At 46.1% G+C, this 20295-nt stretch overlaps 1 protein-coding gene across 1 annotated transcript in view; it reads right to left on the reverse strand.

The window, feature by feature from the left end:
• SLC49A3 (solute carrier family 49 member 3) overlaps positions 1 to 20295 on the reverse strand; it is a 179431-nt gene that overhangs the window by 23778 nt on the left and 135358 nt on the right. Inside the window, exon 9 of the mRNA XM_029602747.1 lies at positions 2471 to 2628. Within this exon, the coding sequence (XP_029458607.1) occupies positions 2471 to 2628 (158 nt within the window). The remainder of the gene's footprint in view (positions 1 to 2470; positions 2629 to 20295) is intronic.

Below are 20295 nucleotides of genomic sequence, written 5' to 3' on the forward strand. Positions count from 1 at the left end.
ACATGGATCACTCTCCCTTCCACCCAATCTTAGAAAAAAAACCAGTTGTATTCCCATTCCCATTCCCTCCCATTTCCCTTCCCACTCACCTGAACAAAAAAAGTAATGCCCTAAACACCCCTCCCCCCGAAAACTTTTCAATGGTGAGCTGGCAGGGCACAGGTTTATCACCTGCCAGCCCGGCATCCAGCATTGCTCTATTGCTAGGCTTTGCCAGGGAAACACTGGATGCCAGGCTGGTGTCCTCCTGCCAGCTTGGCACTGCAAGCTTTTGGGATTTCAGGGCTAGTGGGGGCTTGAGAGCTATCAGCTGGCTACTTTTCTTTTAGATCCCATTAGATATCTGTAGGAGTCACTGGAGGGGGTCTCCCTCATATCTGTATTTATTATTTATTTATTTATTTATTTAAAGTCTCTTTTATACCGATGACCGTTCACACATCGCATCGGTTTACAATTAAACAGTAACGATGGGCGGAAACCCTTACATATAACATTGAAAAACAGCGTAACTTTTGGGCGGGGCCCTTACATGTAACTGATAAAAAGGAGGCTAAAACTTGGAAGGGTATAGAGCTGACTATACTGGGCGGAGTCCATGTAGTCAATAAATAGATACAGCATAATCACTATATACATATAAGAACAAAACTATATACACTAGATAATGACATAAATAGCCGATTCAAAAGTACCAAATCGAAGGGCATAATACAGATTCCACAGGGTTGAATTCCTTAGTCATATAGTAGGATTATTAGTTAAAAAAGAGTTTTAGTAGAACAGGGGGGTTTAAGTAATGGCTGGTGAAATCTGGTAAGCTTGCTGGAAGAGCCATGTTTTCAGTTTTTTTTTGAAGGTAGGAGTGTATGTTTCCAGGCGTATATCAGAGGGCAGGGAGTTCCAAATAGATGGGCCGGCGAGAGAGAAAGCTCTGCTTATGGTGGAGGATAATTTAAAAGATTTGATAGGTTGGGCGCGTAGGGTTCCTTGCAGAGCTGCCTTGCCCACAAATCTGGTTCTATCTGTGGAACTGCCACCCCACCCCCCCCAATGTCATTTAAGGGGCTGAGATAAGAAGAGCCCCTTGCAGGATTCAGATCACCCCTAAAGGGGAAACCAAAAGGGAAGTACTGCTCTTATCTCCATCTCTGACCTCCATCCTTTCCCTCCAGCTTTCCCCCACCCATCCCTCCTTTGTCTTGTCGCCAGCTATCATTTCCTTTCCTTTTTCATCCCTTCCTTCTCTCATCCCTTTCTCTTCTACCCCTCCTGTCCTACCTAAGGTCTTCTAGACAGCGGCAGCAGCAGCATGGCCATGAGGTTTCTGAACAGATTCAGCACTACCTGTCGCCGCGGCCCACTTCCTTTGAGCAAAAGGTACGGGAATGGAGGGAGGAAGTGGGCTGCTGGGCAGCTATCAGTGTTTCGTGCAGTTTTGAATGGCACCAGCAGGCAAGGCAATCAGTGTGAATGGCAAAGCCCCAGGCCTGGCAGTAACCCCTCCCTCTGACATCACTTCCTGAGTGCCAGTGGCTCAGAATTTCAGTAGCCCCCTGGCTGAGAACCCAAGGTACGATCTGGAGAGAGTGCCCTTTCCCCCTGCTCAGTGATGTACTGGTTGAAGAAAAGAGGGCACAAGGCAGCACTAGGCCTATGCTTGGGGCCCAGCAGAGCAATTCATGCAGGTGGCGAAAAAGCTGCCAGTAGTGCCTGAAAATTAAAAAAAAATCCAAAACTATGGGACAGATTTTCAAAAGCCTACGCGCGTAATTCCATTGGAGTTATGCTTGACGGGCCTATTTTAGAAAGGCCCGGTGACGCATGTATGTCCTGGGGCTTCAAAAAAGGGGCAGGGAGGGGGCGGGGTAGGGCGGTCCAGGGGCGGGGCCAGAAGCCTCCAACACAGCAGCCATTTGCCACTGTATTGGAGGATCGCGTGCCGGTCGGGTGCCGGTGGGTGCAACCTGCCCCTAGGCAGGCGCAGTAGGTAAAATTATTTTTTTGGGGGGCCTAGAATAGGGATAAGGGGTGGGTTGGTTAGGGGAAGGGGAATGGAGGTTAGGGTAGGGGGTTGGGAGGGAATGGGTGAAGGCTGCGGGCATCGGCGTGCGCAGGGTGCACAGTTGTGCACCCCGTTGCGCACGCCGACTCCTGATTTTATAACTTGCGCGCACATGTGCATGCATGTTATAAAATCGGGCATCCATGTGTGCGCACCGGGTAGTGCGCACACATGGACGTCTGCGCGCAATTTCTTAAAATCTAGCCCCATGTGTATAGTTTTCTCCCTCAGTTTAACACCACCCCAGGAACTTCTTCACTACAGTGCCAGTAAAAGTACCAGCCTTTTAGAACTACGGACTGGCAATTTACACTGTTTTACCTATAAAAATGGCTTTGAAAATTGTCCTCCTCAGGTGATGTTACTCAAACACCTTAATAAAACTGCAAGTTATTATCCACTTACCCTGAGATGAAAATGAGTCCTGTTGATGTGCCCTCTCCTACCGGATATGAACATTCCACAGAAAGCTCCATACAAATTGGGTAAATAGAGAATCCACAGAACCCAAATACTGAACAGATCACAGCAAGTAAAATGATTTGTTTTCTTAATTGAGAAGCCTGAATAAAAGCAAATAGATAACAAAACACAGACATAACTCAATCATAGCTATACTTGCAAGGTGCAAACAGCTTACTTGCTCTATGGAAAAGTCAATCTCAAGTACTGTAAACTCTTCCCTGAAAAAATACTGGTTAACTATATTTAGAGTCCGCAGAGATCCTGGGAATTGAAATGGCAAAGGATCTAAAACCTAGAATCTTTGATCTGTGTTTCTATGCCTCTCCCACTGTAGTCACCAAGACGGAGAAATGCTTCAGTCACACAGTCACACAGTTTATAAAACCATGTCTGAAAATCTGAAAACAACTGCTTAATAGAGAATCTGAGGATAACTTTCAAACAAATCTGCATGGCCCCATATATGCATGTTTATAGCTGCACAGAGAACCATTAAAGTATTTTATAACCTGCACATATCAGGTATGCTTATATTATAAAATACATCTATCTCCACCCCCCCCAAAATACACACGTATATATGCTTACACATGAATACGTGTACTTTTCCTACTGAGTTTATAAACATACACGTGTCTATTTAACGCATTAAAAAAAATGACTTGCTTGTGTATAATCCTGATTTATGCACATAGCTTGGTATATTTTAAAACTGGCACGCATAATTAAAATGATCAGTTTTCTGATTCCTCCACCAGTTCATCCAGTCCTTCTCCAGGTCATCAAGACCCTGCTAATTCTTCAGTCTCAGCTCTCCCCAGTTCACCCAGATCCCACCCAGCCACTAATTGACAACAGACCCTCTGATATCAATTGTGCAAAATAATTAGCAGGGGTAAAATTGTGCAAGTAGTTACCACATGCACTTGCATAAGCCTTTTATAAAATATTATGTGCATATACCTTGGCCCTGCCCCAAAACTCCCCTAGACTCCCCTTTTTTACACGGCTAGATGTGCATGCAAAAGCAAAAATACACGCATACGTTTGATGTTTATAAAATAGTATATAAGAGGGGACATGCTACTTGCATGCATATATGCTCGTTTTTATGCACGAAACTCTTTGAAAATTCAGCCCAAGTACTTAAACTAGTATACAGGTAGTGCCTGCAAAATGAAAAATACATTTAAAAATAAGAATATATAATTTAATTTAATTCTAAGACAAACATCCTCAAAAAACGCTGACGTATAAAAGTGCTTATTTTCAAAGGGTTTAGATACCTAACTTTAGGCCCTATGTAATAAAAAGTGAGTAAAACTGAGTTAAATTTTAGCTCAGATTGGGCCCTTTTTACAGGGACGATAACTTTCAAACAGGTGCACACATAAAAGTGTATATGAAGAAAAGTGGATCTATATACAGACAACAACCAACAAGGACTGAATTACATAGCCTGGGTAAACAAATAAGCATGGTTGTAGCTTGCTTGTTACGGCGGTTTCTACCCTGAATCAATTAAGCCTGATACTTCACTTGAAATACATATGCAGCGCAGTTCACTGCTTCAATGGCGGGGGGGTGGAGAAAAGTGGATTTATATTCAGACAACCAACAAAGACTTAATTGTACAGGCTGGGTAAACAAATAAGCATGGGAGTAGCTTGCTTATTGCGGTGGTTACTACCCCTAACTAATTAAGCTAGATATTTCACTTAGATGCAGTTCCAACACTGCTCTCTACATTAATGGTGGGGGTGGAAGGGAAATAGAACCAAAAGGTTACTAAGGGCCAAGAGTAACAGATAATTATGAGAAAAAAAATAAGTGTGAAAGCTTGCTGGGCAGACTGGATGGGCCGTTTGGTCTTCTTCTGCCGTCATTTCTATGTTTCTATACTGGAACATGAATGCGAACAGTCAACCACTCATGGTTCCAATCAACTGGACAACACTGAGGTCAGCCAAAAGAATTTACATGCACTAATGTTAGGGGCTGGTTATATCACTTAACCAATCCTTCAAACAAATTAACAGAAATATCACTCTTCATCGTCTGCATAGAAAGGACAAACTAAAATTAAGTAGGCAGCCCAGCACGGGTTGTGGATTGGCCTGCCTTCCTTAGAGGAAAGGAAATTATCAGTTAAGTAGTAATTTCTTCTTCCTCTGCATTCAGGCGGGCCAATCCACACCAGTGGGATGTACCAAAGCTACTCCCAAAAAGGATGGGAGGCTGCTCTGTGCTGTTTTGAATTGCTTGCCGAGATACTTCTTCTGAAATGGCTATAGACTGCTCTTGGCCAAGATAACCTTTACAAGATGGCCAAGCGACTTTCTTCTGCACTATTGGCCTAAATCAACCAGTTGTCCAGATACGGATGGACCAGAATGCCCTCTGAGTACAGAGACACTATACTACCAGAGTGACCTTGAAGAAGGTCCTGGATGCAGTAGTCAACCCAAAGAGCAGGGCCTGAAATTAATAATGATGTCCCAGAATGGCGAAGCTTAGGAAAAAGTCGAAGCTCCTGGTGAATGGGAATATGTAGTAGGCCTCTGTTAGGGTGAGAGACGCGAGAAACTTCCCTGTTTGTATCACCATTATTATGGAACACAGAGTTCCCATTACGAAATGAGTCACATGCAAATGTCGATTAACTCCTTCTAGATCCAAGATAAGCCAAAAATACCCTTCTACTTTATTGGAGATGGCCAATAAATGGAATAGCACCTTGTATTCTCTTTCAAGCTGGGAACAGGAATTATGGCCTTCAAATCCAACAGCCTTCTTAATATAGTCTCCACTGCCACTCTCTTCTGTAGAGAGTTGAATAGAGAGACCATAAATGCAATCGGAGGAATTCAGAGAAATCCCAGAACACAGCCGTCCTTCACTACTACCAGAACTTATTGATCTGCATAATATGGGCCCACCTTTGATAAAAGGGAGCTAGACACCCACTTATCTCCTGAACCAGTAGGTGAGCCCCAACACCTTCAACGTGAAGACTGAGGTGTTCCAGTCCCAGAGCCTGCAGCCTTATAAGGCTTCATAGGCTGAAAGGCCTAAGGTCTTCCAAAGGGACGAGACCGCTGAGTAGATGTTCCTCAGTAAAATCCAAACTGTTAGGAAATTCTGGAGAGGCCCTTCACCCCAAAAAGGATGTGACGCTGCCTTCCTATCCTCCAGCAATCAAGGAACCTTGTGAGATTGGACTGGGAAATAGTGTCTGCCAACCAACTTCGAAGCCACAACCGGTGCCTAGCCGCCATCACAGAAGCCGGGGTGGCCTTGCGCACCAAATCACATCCCACATCAGATAAGAATGCAGCCTCCGGTTCCATCACTGTTCTGCCATTGGACTCCACTCCTTGTGGGCCCCTGCCAGAGACAAAAAACAGCCCACACCAACATGCAGCAACAAGAACAAATTTGCCAATTCATTACCCTGGCCTCAAAGGCCCGCTTAAGGATAGCCTCAATCCTCCTAGCCAAATAAAGCTGCCCCTCCTTCCACTGGAATTGTGATCCACTAGGTAACATCACACACCCTTGGGAATTGTAAATGATCCCCCATCTTTGGATCCAAGGGGTACAAACCCGCTAAAGTGCACACCCCTTTAAAACTTGCTTCAGGGGCATGCCACTCAAGGTCAATCAACTCTTGCATTGTATCCAGGAGAGGAAGGAAACAGGATGCTCTGTGTAAAGTGACCAACACGGGATCCTTGTTCTGCAAGACTGTAGCATCACCCCCATCCATACAGAGTGTCCTTAGGGTCTAAGCCAAAAGACTTGTCCACTCATCTTTGTGAAAAAGACCAGAGTAGAGTCTAATGCAGTTATAACTCAGTTGGAATTTCACCCTATTCTAGAGGGGCGAAAACCAAGTTGCTATTGGAGTCATCCACTGTTTCATGATCCACACACATCCCCCTGTTCATCACAAAGGTCAGCATCCTTACAGCATTTGACCACAATGGCTGAATAGTGGGAGCCCCGAGCACGCTAACACTGCTTAGTAGGTTGCTTCTCGTCTGCTGGGCATCCCTGCAGAAAAGTCTGCTGGCCCTGGAAAATTTTCACCCAGGAAAAGGAGGATGGATCCATACCAGGGACCATAAGCCCAAACCTGACACTCTCTGACCCTTCTCTCGGAGAGGCCTCTGCCATCAGGAGCAAGGGGGGAGGTAACCCATCCGCTGTGTCACCTTCCTCCTCACACCACTCTGGAGCCATTATATGTCCCAACGTTGGTAAAATCTATAGAAGCCACATCGCCTAGAGCATCTAAACAGTGCTGACACAGGGGCAGACAGAGCGATGGCTGGACTGTCCTTATGCGGCAAATCTCACAGATAGCAAGGCACATAGATCTTTTTGTTCCTGGCGCCATAGGTTTCCTGCATGTGGCTCTAGGTGGCCTCCTGCGCACACAACAATGCCTAGGAGTATACACCCACAAATACGTGCCCAAAACTAGGCTGCGGTCTTACTCACACAAATACCCCCACACACAAATAAACATTCAAATCTAGGCCACAGCCTTATGCACACAAATATCCGCATACATGCGCACCCATATCAGGACACTGCTGTGCAGTGAAAAAGTGCACATATGCCTATGCCTGTGGGAAAAAACACTGCCGAAGCCTAACATACATTTTACTGAATCGAGCCTGAGAGCGGGGCCTAGAAAAGGGCTGCTGAAACTGCCAAGCCCAAGCCACCTCCACTCCACACTACCATGAGAACTCAGAGTGAAAAGGGGTAATAGACGCAGAGGAACAAACGCTGAGGGAAGACCAGTAAGGAAAACAGAGAGAACTAAAAATTCCCTACTCTTTTTCTTTCTTCTTTTTTTATTTTATCTGAGCTCAGCTCTCCCTGGCCGAGAACATGATCAGGTCGGGTTGGGGAGAGCGCACAAACCTTCACCGTCGAGCATTCCCTCATTCTCTTTTCCAGCTACAGAAGGAAAGGGACAAGCCTTTACCGCTGAGCACTCCATCGTTCTCGCTACTGCTTTTTTTCTTATGCCAGCACAGGTTCCCAGACTTAAATCGCTCAACTGAGGGAGGAACCACCTAGGTATCACCACAGGAGTTGTTCTATCTTCTCCTATTTTTCTACTCTTCATAATCCTTTCATTTATTTTTTTTTTTATTACAAGCAATCCCCAGTAGGGAGATACATGTCCACCATCTGCTGGGGATGGAGAATACTGGCAGGCTGATGCCAGGGCAGGGCTACATGTCAGTGACATCAGTGAGTATGATTTACTCTGTCTCCATCTTCTGGTAGGAGTGCATAACCCATTGGTATGGACTGGCCTGCCAGACAGTAGAGGAAGTATACACTTAGCTGAATTTATTTAGGATGAATCTTCATAACCTCTGCTAATGTTAAGGGACGTGGCTTGCTGCATTGCTGCTCGTGGGCATGGCTTGAGTACCAGAGGGTCTCTAATGTTACTCCCCAATTGTGATCCTCGAGCTGGATCGGGTGCATTATCTCTGAAATAGATAGGAACCTATTTCTGCTCTAAATAAAATAATAGAGTGTTCTTGATCTATCCTAGCCCCAATTATTTTCTGACTAGCTATTTATGTAAAAAACAAAGGAGAAATTACTACAGATAATTTCCTTTCCTCTAAAGAAAGCAGGTTAAACCCCACTAGTGGGTTATGCACCTCTGCCAGTAGATGGAAACGGAGTAAGAAGCTGACATCACATATATATAGTCCTGCCTCGACATCTGCCCCCCAGTATCTTCTGGAAAAGCCAAACTGTTGACAAACTGAATAAACTCGAAAATGATTATTAATCACCCACTCATGCTTCCAATCAATTGGGAACATTGAGCTCAGCTAAAAGAATAAACTTATTTACTAAACTGAGGGGCTGGTTAAGCCACTTACCAGTCTTCAATGAATAGCACGAAAAACACTCTGCAATGTCCGGACTGAAAAGGCGAACCAAAGGTAAAAATGCAGCAGCTGAGGGTGGGTCAGGGATTGGCCTGCCCTCATTAGAAGACAGGAAATTATCAGGTAAGTAGTAATTTCTCCTTTCTCTGCATTCAGTGGGATGTACCAAAGCGACTCCCGAACATTGTGGGAGGCTGCCCTCGGTCTAGTCAACACCGCCCGTGTGAATGCAGCATCCTCCCAAGCCCAGAAAATCCAAGTGGTAATGCATGGAAAAGGTGTAGAATGAGGACCATGTTGCCGCTCGGGAAATCTCGACAGGCGACAACAAATGAAGTTCTACCCACAATATCGCCTGAGCCCTCACTTAATGTGGTTTAATCTGCTTCAGCTAAGGAATTTCTGAGTACAAAAAGGTGATCAGACTTCCGGACAAATTCAGTAAACTGTAAGTACCGCAGCAAATGTTGCTTGATGTCCAAGGTACGCAAAAGACAATACTCGCTTTCATTTCTGTGCTTGTCCAAGGTAGGCAGGGAAATGGACCAATTCAAATGAAACTCCAAAACCACTTTTGGCAAAAATTGAGGGCACAGTCTGAAGCTGTATCGCTCCCGGAGTCATACATAGAAAAGGCTCATGGCAAGAAAGGGCATGCAGTTCGGGAACCCAACATGCAAAACAGATTGCCACCAGAAAAACTGTCTTCAAAGTAAGCAGTTGCAAGGAAAGACCATGCAGTAGCTGAAGGTCAGACCTGCCAAGAATTCCAGGACCAGATTAAGGTCCCCCAGAGTCACCAGAAGCCGCAAAGGAGGACCAAGATGCTTAACTCCCTTCAAAAACCAGGACACACCGGGATGGGAACACAAAGGCCCACCACTGACTCACCCCCTATAACAAGCGAGGGCTGCTACTTGAACCTTCAAAGTGTAAAGGGCCAGTACTTTACTCAATCCATCCTATAAGAATTCCAAAATTAAGGGAATATCCACCTTGAGAGGCCGAGAACCTCGCTCTCCAAACTCCTACATAGGCAAGAGACAGACAATTTCTTGATCCAAAAGAAAGTGGAAATCCTGGCAAGCGAATAACCACGTTTCAACAACTAAGCCCTTTCAATGGCCAAACCATAAGACAAAATCAACCCATATCGTCATTTAGAATGGGTCCTTGCCGCAACAGCTCCTTCTGAGGTGGTAGCTTGAGGGGGAATGCCCACCAGCAGTCTCTACAGATCGGCATACCACGTTCTCCGTGGCCAAACCAAAGCCACCAAAGGACAGTATTGGTTTGACTTACCATCTTCAGAACAATCCTGCCTATCAGAGGCTGAGGAGGGAAGGCATACAGCAGGCTGCCTCTCGGCCCCTCCTTCTCCTCCTCCTCCCCTCCGTCCATCTGCCTTCTCCTCTTACCCACTCTCTACTCCTTGTTACCTGTCCCCCCCCCCCTTTTTCACACCCTGTGTCATCCTCTGCCAAGATAACCACCACTATCTTACGAGTTAACACTCAACCTTTATATTTAGCAGCTAATGCTATGTTTTTTACCCTGGTTTAAGTTTTAATGTTCTTTTCATCCTTTAGGGCCCGTTTACGCCCGATTTGGATGGTTCACAGGTTCCTAGCGATACCATATTAGATGCTTTATTTTTATGTAACGCCTATTAACTCTGTTTTGCTGTTCTATTTATTTTTATTTTATCAGTTTAATGTAACGCCATAGCCGCGATTGTTCTGTTATTATGGAAACCGATATGATTTGATTTTTTCAAGAATGTCGGTATATAAAAATTCTAAATAAATAAATAAATAAATAAGAGCGGCCACTTGCCCGAAAGGGCCGAGAAGCTGGCCTTTTATCTTCTGGCAAATGAGGGACCTGGGCTTTCCCCATCTATTTGCCATCTTATCCAACTCACTGCCAAACAAAAGGGAACACTTGAAGGACAGCTTGGTGAGACTGGACTTAGAGATGGTGCTGGCCAACTATGTTATGATTCCTGCCCGCGGAGCTATTCCCCATGAGCAAGCCTCTTACCTCCCGTGCTGCTTGTTCCTCGATGTGGCCGGACGCCGCCGACAATGGGCCTTCATTGCGGCAGAAGCCACAGACTCTGCTTGTCTCACACGGTCCGGAGGCCGCCCATCAGTCTCCTCTTCGCCACGGCAGGAGCCGCGGACCTCAGGGTCTTCTTTGCGGCATGCCGCCGACATCCTCGCCGTTTTGCAGCCGGGGAGGCCACAGTCCTCGGTCTTTCCTGGTGGCCGGAGCTGCCTTCGAGTCCTCCGGCAGTGGCAAGAGCCACTGCCGACGTCAGGGCCTGCCTGCACGCAGGCCCAGCTTCTCCTGCCTTCAGTGTCTTCAGCGGTGGTTGGCCGCTCTCCAAGGACCTGCCCCCTTCCTAAGGGGCAGGCTCAAGTCTTCTTCCCCTTCTTAAAGAGGCAGCGTAGGTGGGATCCACCTGGCCTCACCGGAAGTCAGCTCTCCTGGATTCCTGTGCCAGCCCTATTTAAGGGCTGCTTCTCCACTTCAGCTTTGCCTTGCATTGGAGTTACTTGCTCGTCTTCCAGCGCTCCATCAGGTCTTCGTTCTTCGCTGGAGCTCCATGTCTCATCTTGCTTCCTGAGTCTTCGTTGCTTCCATGATGTTCCATGTCTTCATGTTCTGAGGTTCCTAGTCCAGACTTCCTGATGTTCCACTTCCTGATGTGCCAGGCTTCCTGATGTTTCACTTCTTGATGTTCCGAGGTTTTGCTCTCCTAAGCTTGTTTCGAGTTCTCCAGACCCTCCAGCTCCTGTGGTTCTCCAGATGACACCTTGCTTCATCATTGGAGTCTCATCTTAGATGGACTCTCTTCCTGTGTTTCCGAGTCCTCTTGACCCTCCAGCTCCTGTGGTTCTCCAGATGACACCTGGTCTCGTCATTGGAGTTTCGTCTCAGGTGGATTCCCTTCCTGTGCTTATCCCGCTCTCCGCATGGTCCATGACCACCCACTTCAGGTTGTGTAGGGTGCGCAATGGGGCCCTGAGAGACAGTGCCAATGTCCGAACCTTCCAAGCTTCTCGTCTCGTCCAGACTCTTCCAAGTTTCTCGTCTCATCTAGAGTCTTCTAAGTTCCTGGTCCACATCCAGAGTCTTCTCATCTCGTCTTGAGTCCTCTGTGTCACAAGGCCTCCGTCTGCCCTCATCCTCAGTCTGGCCTGCTGCTTCTTGCCGACACCCAGCGGCAGGTCCATAAGGGCTGGGAACAGTCGGAGGACTGTTCAAATACCAACATAGTGTTGTTGGTTTCCAGAAGCATGCAGGTCCAGCAGAGGGTCAGACTTTTGTCTTCGCCCATGCTGGGACATGCCTCGCCAACCCTCGGTGCTGTCTTGGATTTGTCTGGAATCGTGCCGAGGCCCAAGGGCACACATTCCCCTCAAGTTGGGATCGCTCTTCTAGCAGTCCCAAACATAACAAACTAATTATGCAGCCACAGCTACCATCTACCCATCAACACTATGTAATTAATTGTAACACTTTGTAAATAAGTTAATTTATTCTGTTCATTCTTATTGCCTAAATTATTCCAGCTACTCTTCTTCTCACCCAAGTTCAATTTTCCCTTGTTTTATTGTAACTTTTTATATCTACCTATAAACACCAGTTTTTCGTTCAATGTTATCACTCCCCTGTTTCCTGTAAACCAGCATGATGTGATTTTATCATGAATGCCGGTATAAAAAAAGCTTTAAATAAATAAATAAATAAATCTAACCGCTATCACGGAAGCAACTCCTCTGGTGGCTGTGCAAACCAGGACACATCATAAGAACATAAGATATGCCATACTGGGTCAGACAAAGGGTCCATCAAGCCCAGCATCCTGTTTCCAACAGTGGCCAATCCATCAGCCAGAAAGGTAGCCTCTGGTTCTATCACCGAAACGGCTCTTCCAGAGTCTTACGAAAAACACAAGGTAGCTCAAGCTACCAAGGCAAAACAAGAAGCAATCTGCAAACTCATCACCACGGCCTCAAAGACTTACGTATAGATAGCCTCAATCCTTCTATCCTGAGCATCCTTTAGAGCTGCCCCTCCTTCTACTGGGATTTATAAAGTATTGCCAACTCAGAAGGATGCCCCTGTAGAAAGGTCTTAATCCCTGAAATAATTCCACCCAGGAAAAGGAGGATAGCTCCGTACCAGGTCCCACAGGCCCAAACCTGATGTACTGATAGCGAGTATCTGCTGAAGATGACTCAGCCTGTGGATCAACCAAAGAAGGGGACACTCCCCTCAGACCGAGAGCTTGGACCAGCATCGGCAAAATCAGAAGGAGGCAAATCTCAAGCAATCAGGCAGCGCTGTAGAAAACTCTGGCTGTATTGCCTTTATTTGACATGCAGTACAAATGACTAAGTGCTTCGACTTCTTTGACAACGGCACCAAGGTTGGTATGCGCTCAGTAAGAAGCAGCGATCAGGTACATGCTTAACTACATACCCAGTTATGTGTTTAGGGAAACACACAAAACACACTGAAATATGCGCATAGCAAATGCACAGGTACGTGCGTGCAAAACGTGGTCAGCAATGTGCTTAACTACGCACACCATATATGCACAAACGTATGTGCACAACAGGGGACGCAGATTTAGGTGCACAAGAAGGCGGGCAGGCGCGCGCTGATGTCACACACCAAAAATATGCAAAGGAACCACCGCGGCATACCACATGGCCTGGGAAGGAAGCCTGAGAGCGGGGCCTAGCCAAAAGGCCATTCAACCCGCCATGCCTGAGCTGCCTCACAAAACTCCACAGAGATGTGAGTGGGAGATGCAAAAGCTGAGGAGAAGGACTCTTTAGGAAGTAGACTCACTAAAATACTTCTGTTTTGATTTTTCCTCTTTTTTTTTTTTAATGTTAAATAAAAACTTTTACCTGAGCTCAGCCCTCCCTGGCTGAGAGCAGGAATGGATTCCTGGCTATGGGGGAGAGGGCGAAAGCCTTCACTGCCGAGGCTTTCTAGGCATTGTTCTTCTTTTTCTTCTTTATTTGTATTTATTTATTTATTTTTACAGGCAATCCCCATTAGGGAAATACATGTCCACCATCTGCTAGAGATGGAGAATAATGCAGGCTGATGTCAGGGCAGGACTATATATCCGTGACATCTGCTTCTTACTCTGTCTCCATCTGCTGAATGCAGAGGAATTATAATTAAATTTCCATATTCTAACTAACTCACAGTAATTAAATTCAGATGCTCATTTGTGTATAGTAAGGTTTATAGTCACACTTTCTTTCACTTATACTGTTACTACTGTGCACTGTGTACATTTCCAGGTGTTCATGGATATGTAATCAAGAACAGTGGCTATATATTTGTATATGCAATCTGAGAATATACAATTAAATATTTTCTCACTGGGGATTTTATAGGTATCAAAGAACTTCTGAATTTTTTTTTAGAAGCTAACATTAATAATGACATATACATATATATGCAATTCTCTCCTTCTCGGCCTTCCTGCTTCCACCACAAAACCCTTACAGATGCTACAGAACTCTACCGCAAGGATTCTGATGAATACCAAAAGAAATGAGCATATTTCTCCAGTTCTAAAAAGCTTACACTGGCTCCCCGTCAAATTCAGAATCATTCACAAAGCTCTAATGCTAATCCACAAGTCTATCCACATGCAAACCCCACTGGATTTAATCTTCCCGCTTCGACTACACACGTCCGCCAGACCTATAAGATCAGCATACAAAGGCGCACTCTATGCTCCCCCCCGCCAAGACCGCACTCAGGAAACGCGCCCTCTCTACAGCAGGGCCCACACAATGGAATTCTCTACCACCTGACCTGTGCCAAGAATCTTGCCAAAAGACATTCAAGAAAAAACTTAAGACCTGGCTCTTCAGCCAAGCGTTTCCCTGAAGAACTGAAGCATGCCATAAGACTCTTTACACCTCACCACATGATTTAACACAGTTATTGTTGTTGTTACCTTAATGTTACTACTCATTCTCCACCTCTACCCTTGTTTGTGACTCTCACTAGAGTTGTTTCTCCAGGATAAAGTCCCCCTGTTTATTGTACTTCCAACTGTAGTTATATGTAAACCGACGCGATATGATTTTTCATGAGCATCGGTATATAAAAACTCTTAAATAAATAAATAAATATACAGTAGTATGTGTGTAATTGGGTAATCACTCACTCTATTCGCATTACACTTTCCAAATTCTTATCAATGGCTGAAGAAAATTCACTGCGGTACAGACAAGTTCATATAACATTAAAAGTTAAACTGTCTACTCTGTACCTTACCTGGAGTTCAACTCATTTTAAAACAAATATCACAATAACACTGTCATACATACATCAAACAATCATACTAGAGATGTATGCCTTCCTCTCTGTGCTTTCTGTAACTAGACACTTTGGGGTAGATTTTCAAAAAACGCGAATAGGCGTACTTTTGCTGGCGCATCAGGCGCAAGCAAAAGTACGCTGGATTTTAGTAGATACGCGCGGAGCCGCGCGTATCCACTAAAATCCTGGATCGGCGCGCGCAAGGCTATGAATTCTGTATAGCTGGTGCGCGCCGAGCCGCGCTGCCTACCCCCGTTCCCTCCAAGGCCGCTCCGAAATCGGAGCGGCCTTGGAGGGAATCCTCTAACGCCCTCCCCTCATCTTCCCCTCCCTTCCTCTATCTAACCCACCCGCCCGGCCCTGTCTACACCCCCCCTTACCTTTCTCCGGGGATTTACGCCTCCCGGAGGGAGAAGTAAATCCCCGCGCGCCAGCAGGCCTCTTGCGCGCCGGGCCGCGACCTGGGGGCGGGTACGGAGGGCGCGGCCACGCCCCCGGACCGCCCCGGGCCGTAGCCACGCCCCCGTACCAGCCCCCAAATGCTGCCGACACGCCCCCGAAACGCCGCGACGACCGGGCCTGCCCCCGACACGCCCCCTCGGAGAACCCTGGGACTTAACGCGAGTCCCGGGGCTCTGCGCGCGCCGGTAGGCCTATGTAAAATAGGCTCACCGGCGCGCAGGGCCCTGCTCGCCTAAATCCGCCCGGTTTTGGGCGGATTTAGGCGAGCAGGGCTCTGAAAATCCGCCCCTTTTTAAGCAGGCTCTGGTAGAGCTGAGGACAGGAGAATCCTCCTGCTCAAGGCTTTTCCCAACTTACTTTACAGTTTGGAACAAGAGATTTTAACCTATTTCCTTTCATGGAAACCCGTTCATTTATATTAATTTGTAGATAAGAGAATTTGAGAATTTTAAATCTATTTTTGAAACTAGTAAGGGAACTTTTTTTTTTTTAATCAGTGGGAAACTCAGATGTGTAGCTCCATCAGCCCCTTTGCAGCGTTTCTTTTCAGCACTGGCTCACAAAATGGTTTTACTAGCTCATGTGCATAGACACAGACAAACTTTCCTTAGAATTCCAGTCATGAAATAGAGACTGATTTTTTTTCTCTGAGAAAATTGTCCTTAAATCCAAATTTTTTATCTTCTAAATAATTTGGGGAGGATTTTAAAGTGATTTACATTTTTTCAATGTCATACATTCTCATTATAAGGTAAAATGCTTCATATGCCCACTCAAAGTTCAAGTCCTTTCTCTCAAATTTTCTTTAGAATAAAAATGTATAGAGGGTCCCCTCAATCCTTCCATTGAGGTTTAGGTATATTTGATCGCAGGAGGTTCCCTGCTTTTGCCACTGTTTTGGGTCCCCTTTCCAAGTTCCTGCTCATCTCCAGATCAGGGGCCTCTGAAACCCCCTACAGAAACACAGGATGAGGGTAGTTAAGCATTTCTGACCTGACCACTATGGATAATCAGGTCCATCTTGGGCACTTTGGGAAGCTGTGGGCACCTGTTTTAACTGGAGAATGTTTGACATTCTCAGACCTCAAACCACCTTTAGCTGCCAGGAGAGGTCCTCCAAACATGGCTCCCAATGCTTATTTTGCCACAATTTTAACTTTAAAGAGAGTTCTGGGACCCACCAAAAACCGGGTTGGATAACCCCCACTCAGAGCTTTAAACATTAGGTGGAATTTGGCCTTAGATTTTAATTTTGATGCATATTTTTCATTTTATTTAGGTTTAAAAATCTCCCTGTTCCTGCCATGAATCGGAAGTGGCTCATGAGGTAAGTTCCAGTTCGGCCTGACTCTCATCCATTCACCAGGAGCTTTCCCAAGGCTTCTGATGCTAAGCTTTGGTCTCAGATGGCAGTGGCAGCATCCCCAGCGCTACTGCTGCTGAAATCAAGGACTCCATTCATGCCCCACCTCCCACGATCATGGGCCTGTCTCTGCTTCCCTCCCTGGTCGGTCCTGCCACTGCCGCTGACCCAGAGAAACCACTCACTACATGCGCTCGCTCCAGGACCCTCCCCTATTCCCTGGATAGCTAATTTAGCTAATTACAGGCCTCAAGATGGAGCAGTGAGGCAGGGAATCCCTGCACTGTTCACCAACCACTGACTGCTGTCTCCTCCACACCCTGAGCCACAGTATGGACTCTGAGCACCCCAAAGTTGCCCCTTCAGCAGCATTAGTCATGACAGCTTCTATGCAGTTCTCCAGCAGGTTCCAGGGACCCAGGCAGGTAAAACAAATTACCCCCCCTCTTTATATTAACCACTGGTTACATATGCATATCAAGGGGTGGATTGGCTTATCGGGGGATCGGGCATCCCCCAGTGGGCTGGTCGCTCTAGTCACATGGTCTGCCGAGCGCGGCTGTGACAGAGCTGCGCTCGGCAGATCACGTGGTATCTTCGGGGCCAGCCGGGGCAGCGAATCCCCGGGCCGGTCGTCAGCGCAAATCCGCCCCTGTGCATATCTCTTGGCCCCTCCCTGAAAAGCCCAAGCCCTGACTGCATTCCGCCCCTTTTTCCCCGATGCAAGCATCGGTAATTGTGCACGCATGTGAGTGGCTTATAAAATTGGGTAGACTTGTGCATGTGCTAGATGCACACACATCGCCCAATTTTGGCACGCACTTGGCTTTTAAAATTCAACTCTAAGCATTTTTCCCATAGATTGAAAATGGAGAAAATATTTAGTAAATAGGCCCCAGATTCTTTACTTACACGGTAAAAACTGAGTTAATTCCTAAGCTAATGGTATGCTAATGTACTGGGAGTTTTAAAAATACGTTGCAATCCCAAAAATGTACACAGAAGACATGTTTAGCACACATAAAATACAATTTATACACATAAAACATGTGAAAACATTTTGGGCTAAATTTTAAAAGGTGAGTGCGGGTGTAGATTTGTTCGTGCAACCTGGCGCGAACAAATCTACGCCCGATTTTATAACATGTGTGCGCGGTAGCGTGCATGTTATAAAATCCAGGGTCAGCGCACGCAAGGGGGGTGCACAATTGTGCAACTTGCGCGTGCGCCGAGCCACACAGCCTTCCTCCGTTCCCTCCAAGGCCGCTCCGAAATCAGAGCGGCCTCAGAGGGTACTTTCCTTCCGCCTCCCCCCATCTTCCTCTATCTAACCTGCCCCCCAGCCCTATCTAAAAAAAACCTCATACCTTTGTTGAAGAAGTTACGCATGCCAGCCAATGGCTGGCCCGCAATCCCAGGCACAGTGGCAAATGACCGCTGTGTCTGGAGGCTCCGGCCACGCCACACCCACCACCCCCCGGACCACCCACCCCCCGCCCCTTTTTGCGCGTCACGGGGCTTGCGCGCGCCACCGAGCCGATGCAAGATAGGCTTGGCATGCGCGGGGCAGCTTTTCTGGGGTTACACGCGTAACCCTTTGAAAATCTACCCCTTTGTGCATACAAAAGGTATGCACAAAGGGGTAGAGGCCTGTAATTATGCAGATAAAACAAAATTTATGTGCACAAAATGCAATTTTTCTGCAAAGCATATTCTCTGCATATAATATGCTTTATGCACAGAAAAATTGATTTGTGCATAAATTCCAAGTATAGGACTTTTGCACTATGAATTTTTGGTTCAGCCCCACATTAACCCAATTAACATTACTCCAGCTCTGACCAGGAGTTAGATTTCTAGTTATTAAAAAACTATGGGGTAATTTTCAAAAGGATTTACATGCAAAATGGACTTTTGAAAACTGGTACGATATATGCTACTTTTAAATACATAACTCCTCTGAAAATTCACTCCCATATGTTAAGTCTACGCACCTCCCTGGTGTATTAGTTAATGCCTTCATAAAGATGATATTTAAATGGAGGCATGCTGCTTTGTGGGCACATTTTTTGCATGTAAAACTCCTTGCTGCATGGACAGTAAAGTCTATACACATTTATGGGTAGAACTCTGCACACAGATAAGTGCATTTTATTACATCTAAATTTAGCATCCTAGTTACACTAGTTACTCTGGGCTTCTAAATGTAGGTGCCTAAAAATGTGTGACAAAGGGGGTAGAAGTTAGGGTAGGGAAAAAGTAAGGCACTGATTTTCATCACTAGACACCTAAACTAAGGGCCTGTTTACTAAGTTGCAATAACATGTTTACTAAGTGCTAAAATCAAGGGTGTTGTTAGCACTGGGCACATAGGGCCCATATCCCAAGTCTCATCCTTGGTGTCCCGAGTCTCCAGATCTTCAGCTGCTGGAAGAGTAGAAGAGGCCTTTAGGACCACAGACATTTCTCTGTTGCAGCAGCTGAGGAAGATGGAAAGCTCCAGAGTATGCCTGTGATTGTGTGAAAGAGAGTGCCTGTGTGTGTGTTTGTGTGTGGGAGAGAGGGTACTTGTACGTGTGCAGGGGTGGCTCAAGGCAATTTGCTGCCTGAGGCGAGGAATGAGATGGTGACTCCCCTGCCCCTCCCTTTTCCACACACACCCATACATGCATACACACATATACACTCATTCACTTCTCTCCCTCTTCCATACACACATGCACTCTCATTGTCTATTCTTACCTCGATTCTCATTAGCCACATGAGCCTCCTCTTTCCCCAGGCATGCGCTCCACTTCCTCTTCCTCCTCCTATAGTAGTGTTAGCCTGCTCTGCCCTTGTTTTATTTTTGGCACATGGCCTGACACTGTTGCTCTTCCTCATGTCTTCAGTTTCCCGTGGAGGAGGGCGATGCCCCTGCTCATCTTTCTTTCCATGCAGCACCAGGCTTCACATTTTCTTCCGGGGGCACGGGTGCTGATGCTTCTCCTTCTTCGAGTGCATGCTCCTCCAGGCCCTTTCTCTTCCAGCCTTCTGTAGCAGGACACCCGGAGTTTTGTGTGTTGACCCAGAGACCCGGCAATTCGTTCAGAATTCTGGAGTCTCCAGGCCAAATCCGGAGAGTTCCCAGGTATGAGTGAGAGGCAGCCGCAGCAGGGGCAGGCAGTGCGAGGCAGACGACACAGTGGAGTTCTGAGAGGGGCGTATTTGCTGTCTCAAAATTCTGCTGCCTCACCCTAATTTAGACACCGAGTATATTTTGAAAAGGATTCTGAAATGATTTTAGGAAACTGGAAACAGATTAAGTTGGTGCTTTTCAAGTAATGGAGCAAGTTGATTTCCATGATGGGCTCATTTTAAGAGTTTATTGCCAGGGGAAATAATAAAAGGAAGACATTCTACAAAGAATGAAAGTAATTCTTTGAACTGTGAGGTGTGCTGTCGTTATCATACAATAGCTTCAGAGGATGGCATGTCTTGGATACTAGACCAGGACTAACCATGAAATATCTGAAATATTTTTATATTAGTAGGGTTGTGGAGACTACATTATCGTGAGGCAAAGAGGGTTTTCTGTTTAAAAGTGCTAGCAGAAGAGAAGAGGTGCAAGGTGTGGTCAATTATACAGAAAA

The sequence above is a fragment of the Rhinatrema bivittatum genome, chromosome 1 (genome assembly GCF_901001135.1).
Source record: "Rhinatrema bivittatum chromosome 1, aRhiBiv1.1, whole genome shotgun sequence".
Classification (NCBI taxonomy): domain Eukaryota; kingdom Metazoa; phylum Chordata; class Amphibia; order Gymnophiona; family Rhinatrematidae; genus Rhinatrema; species Rhinatrema bivittatum.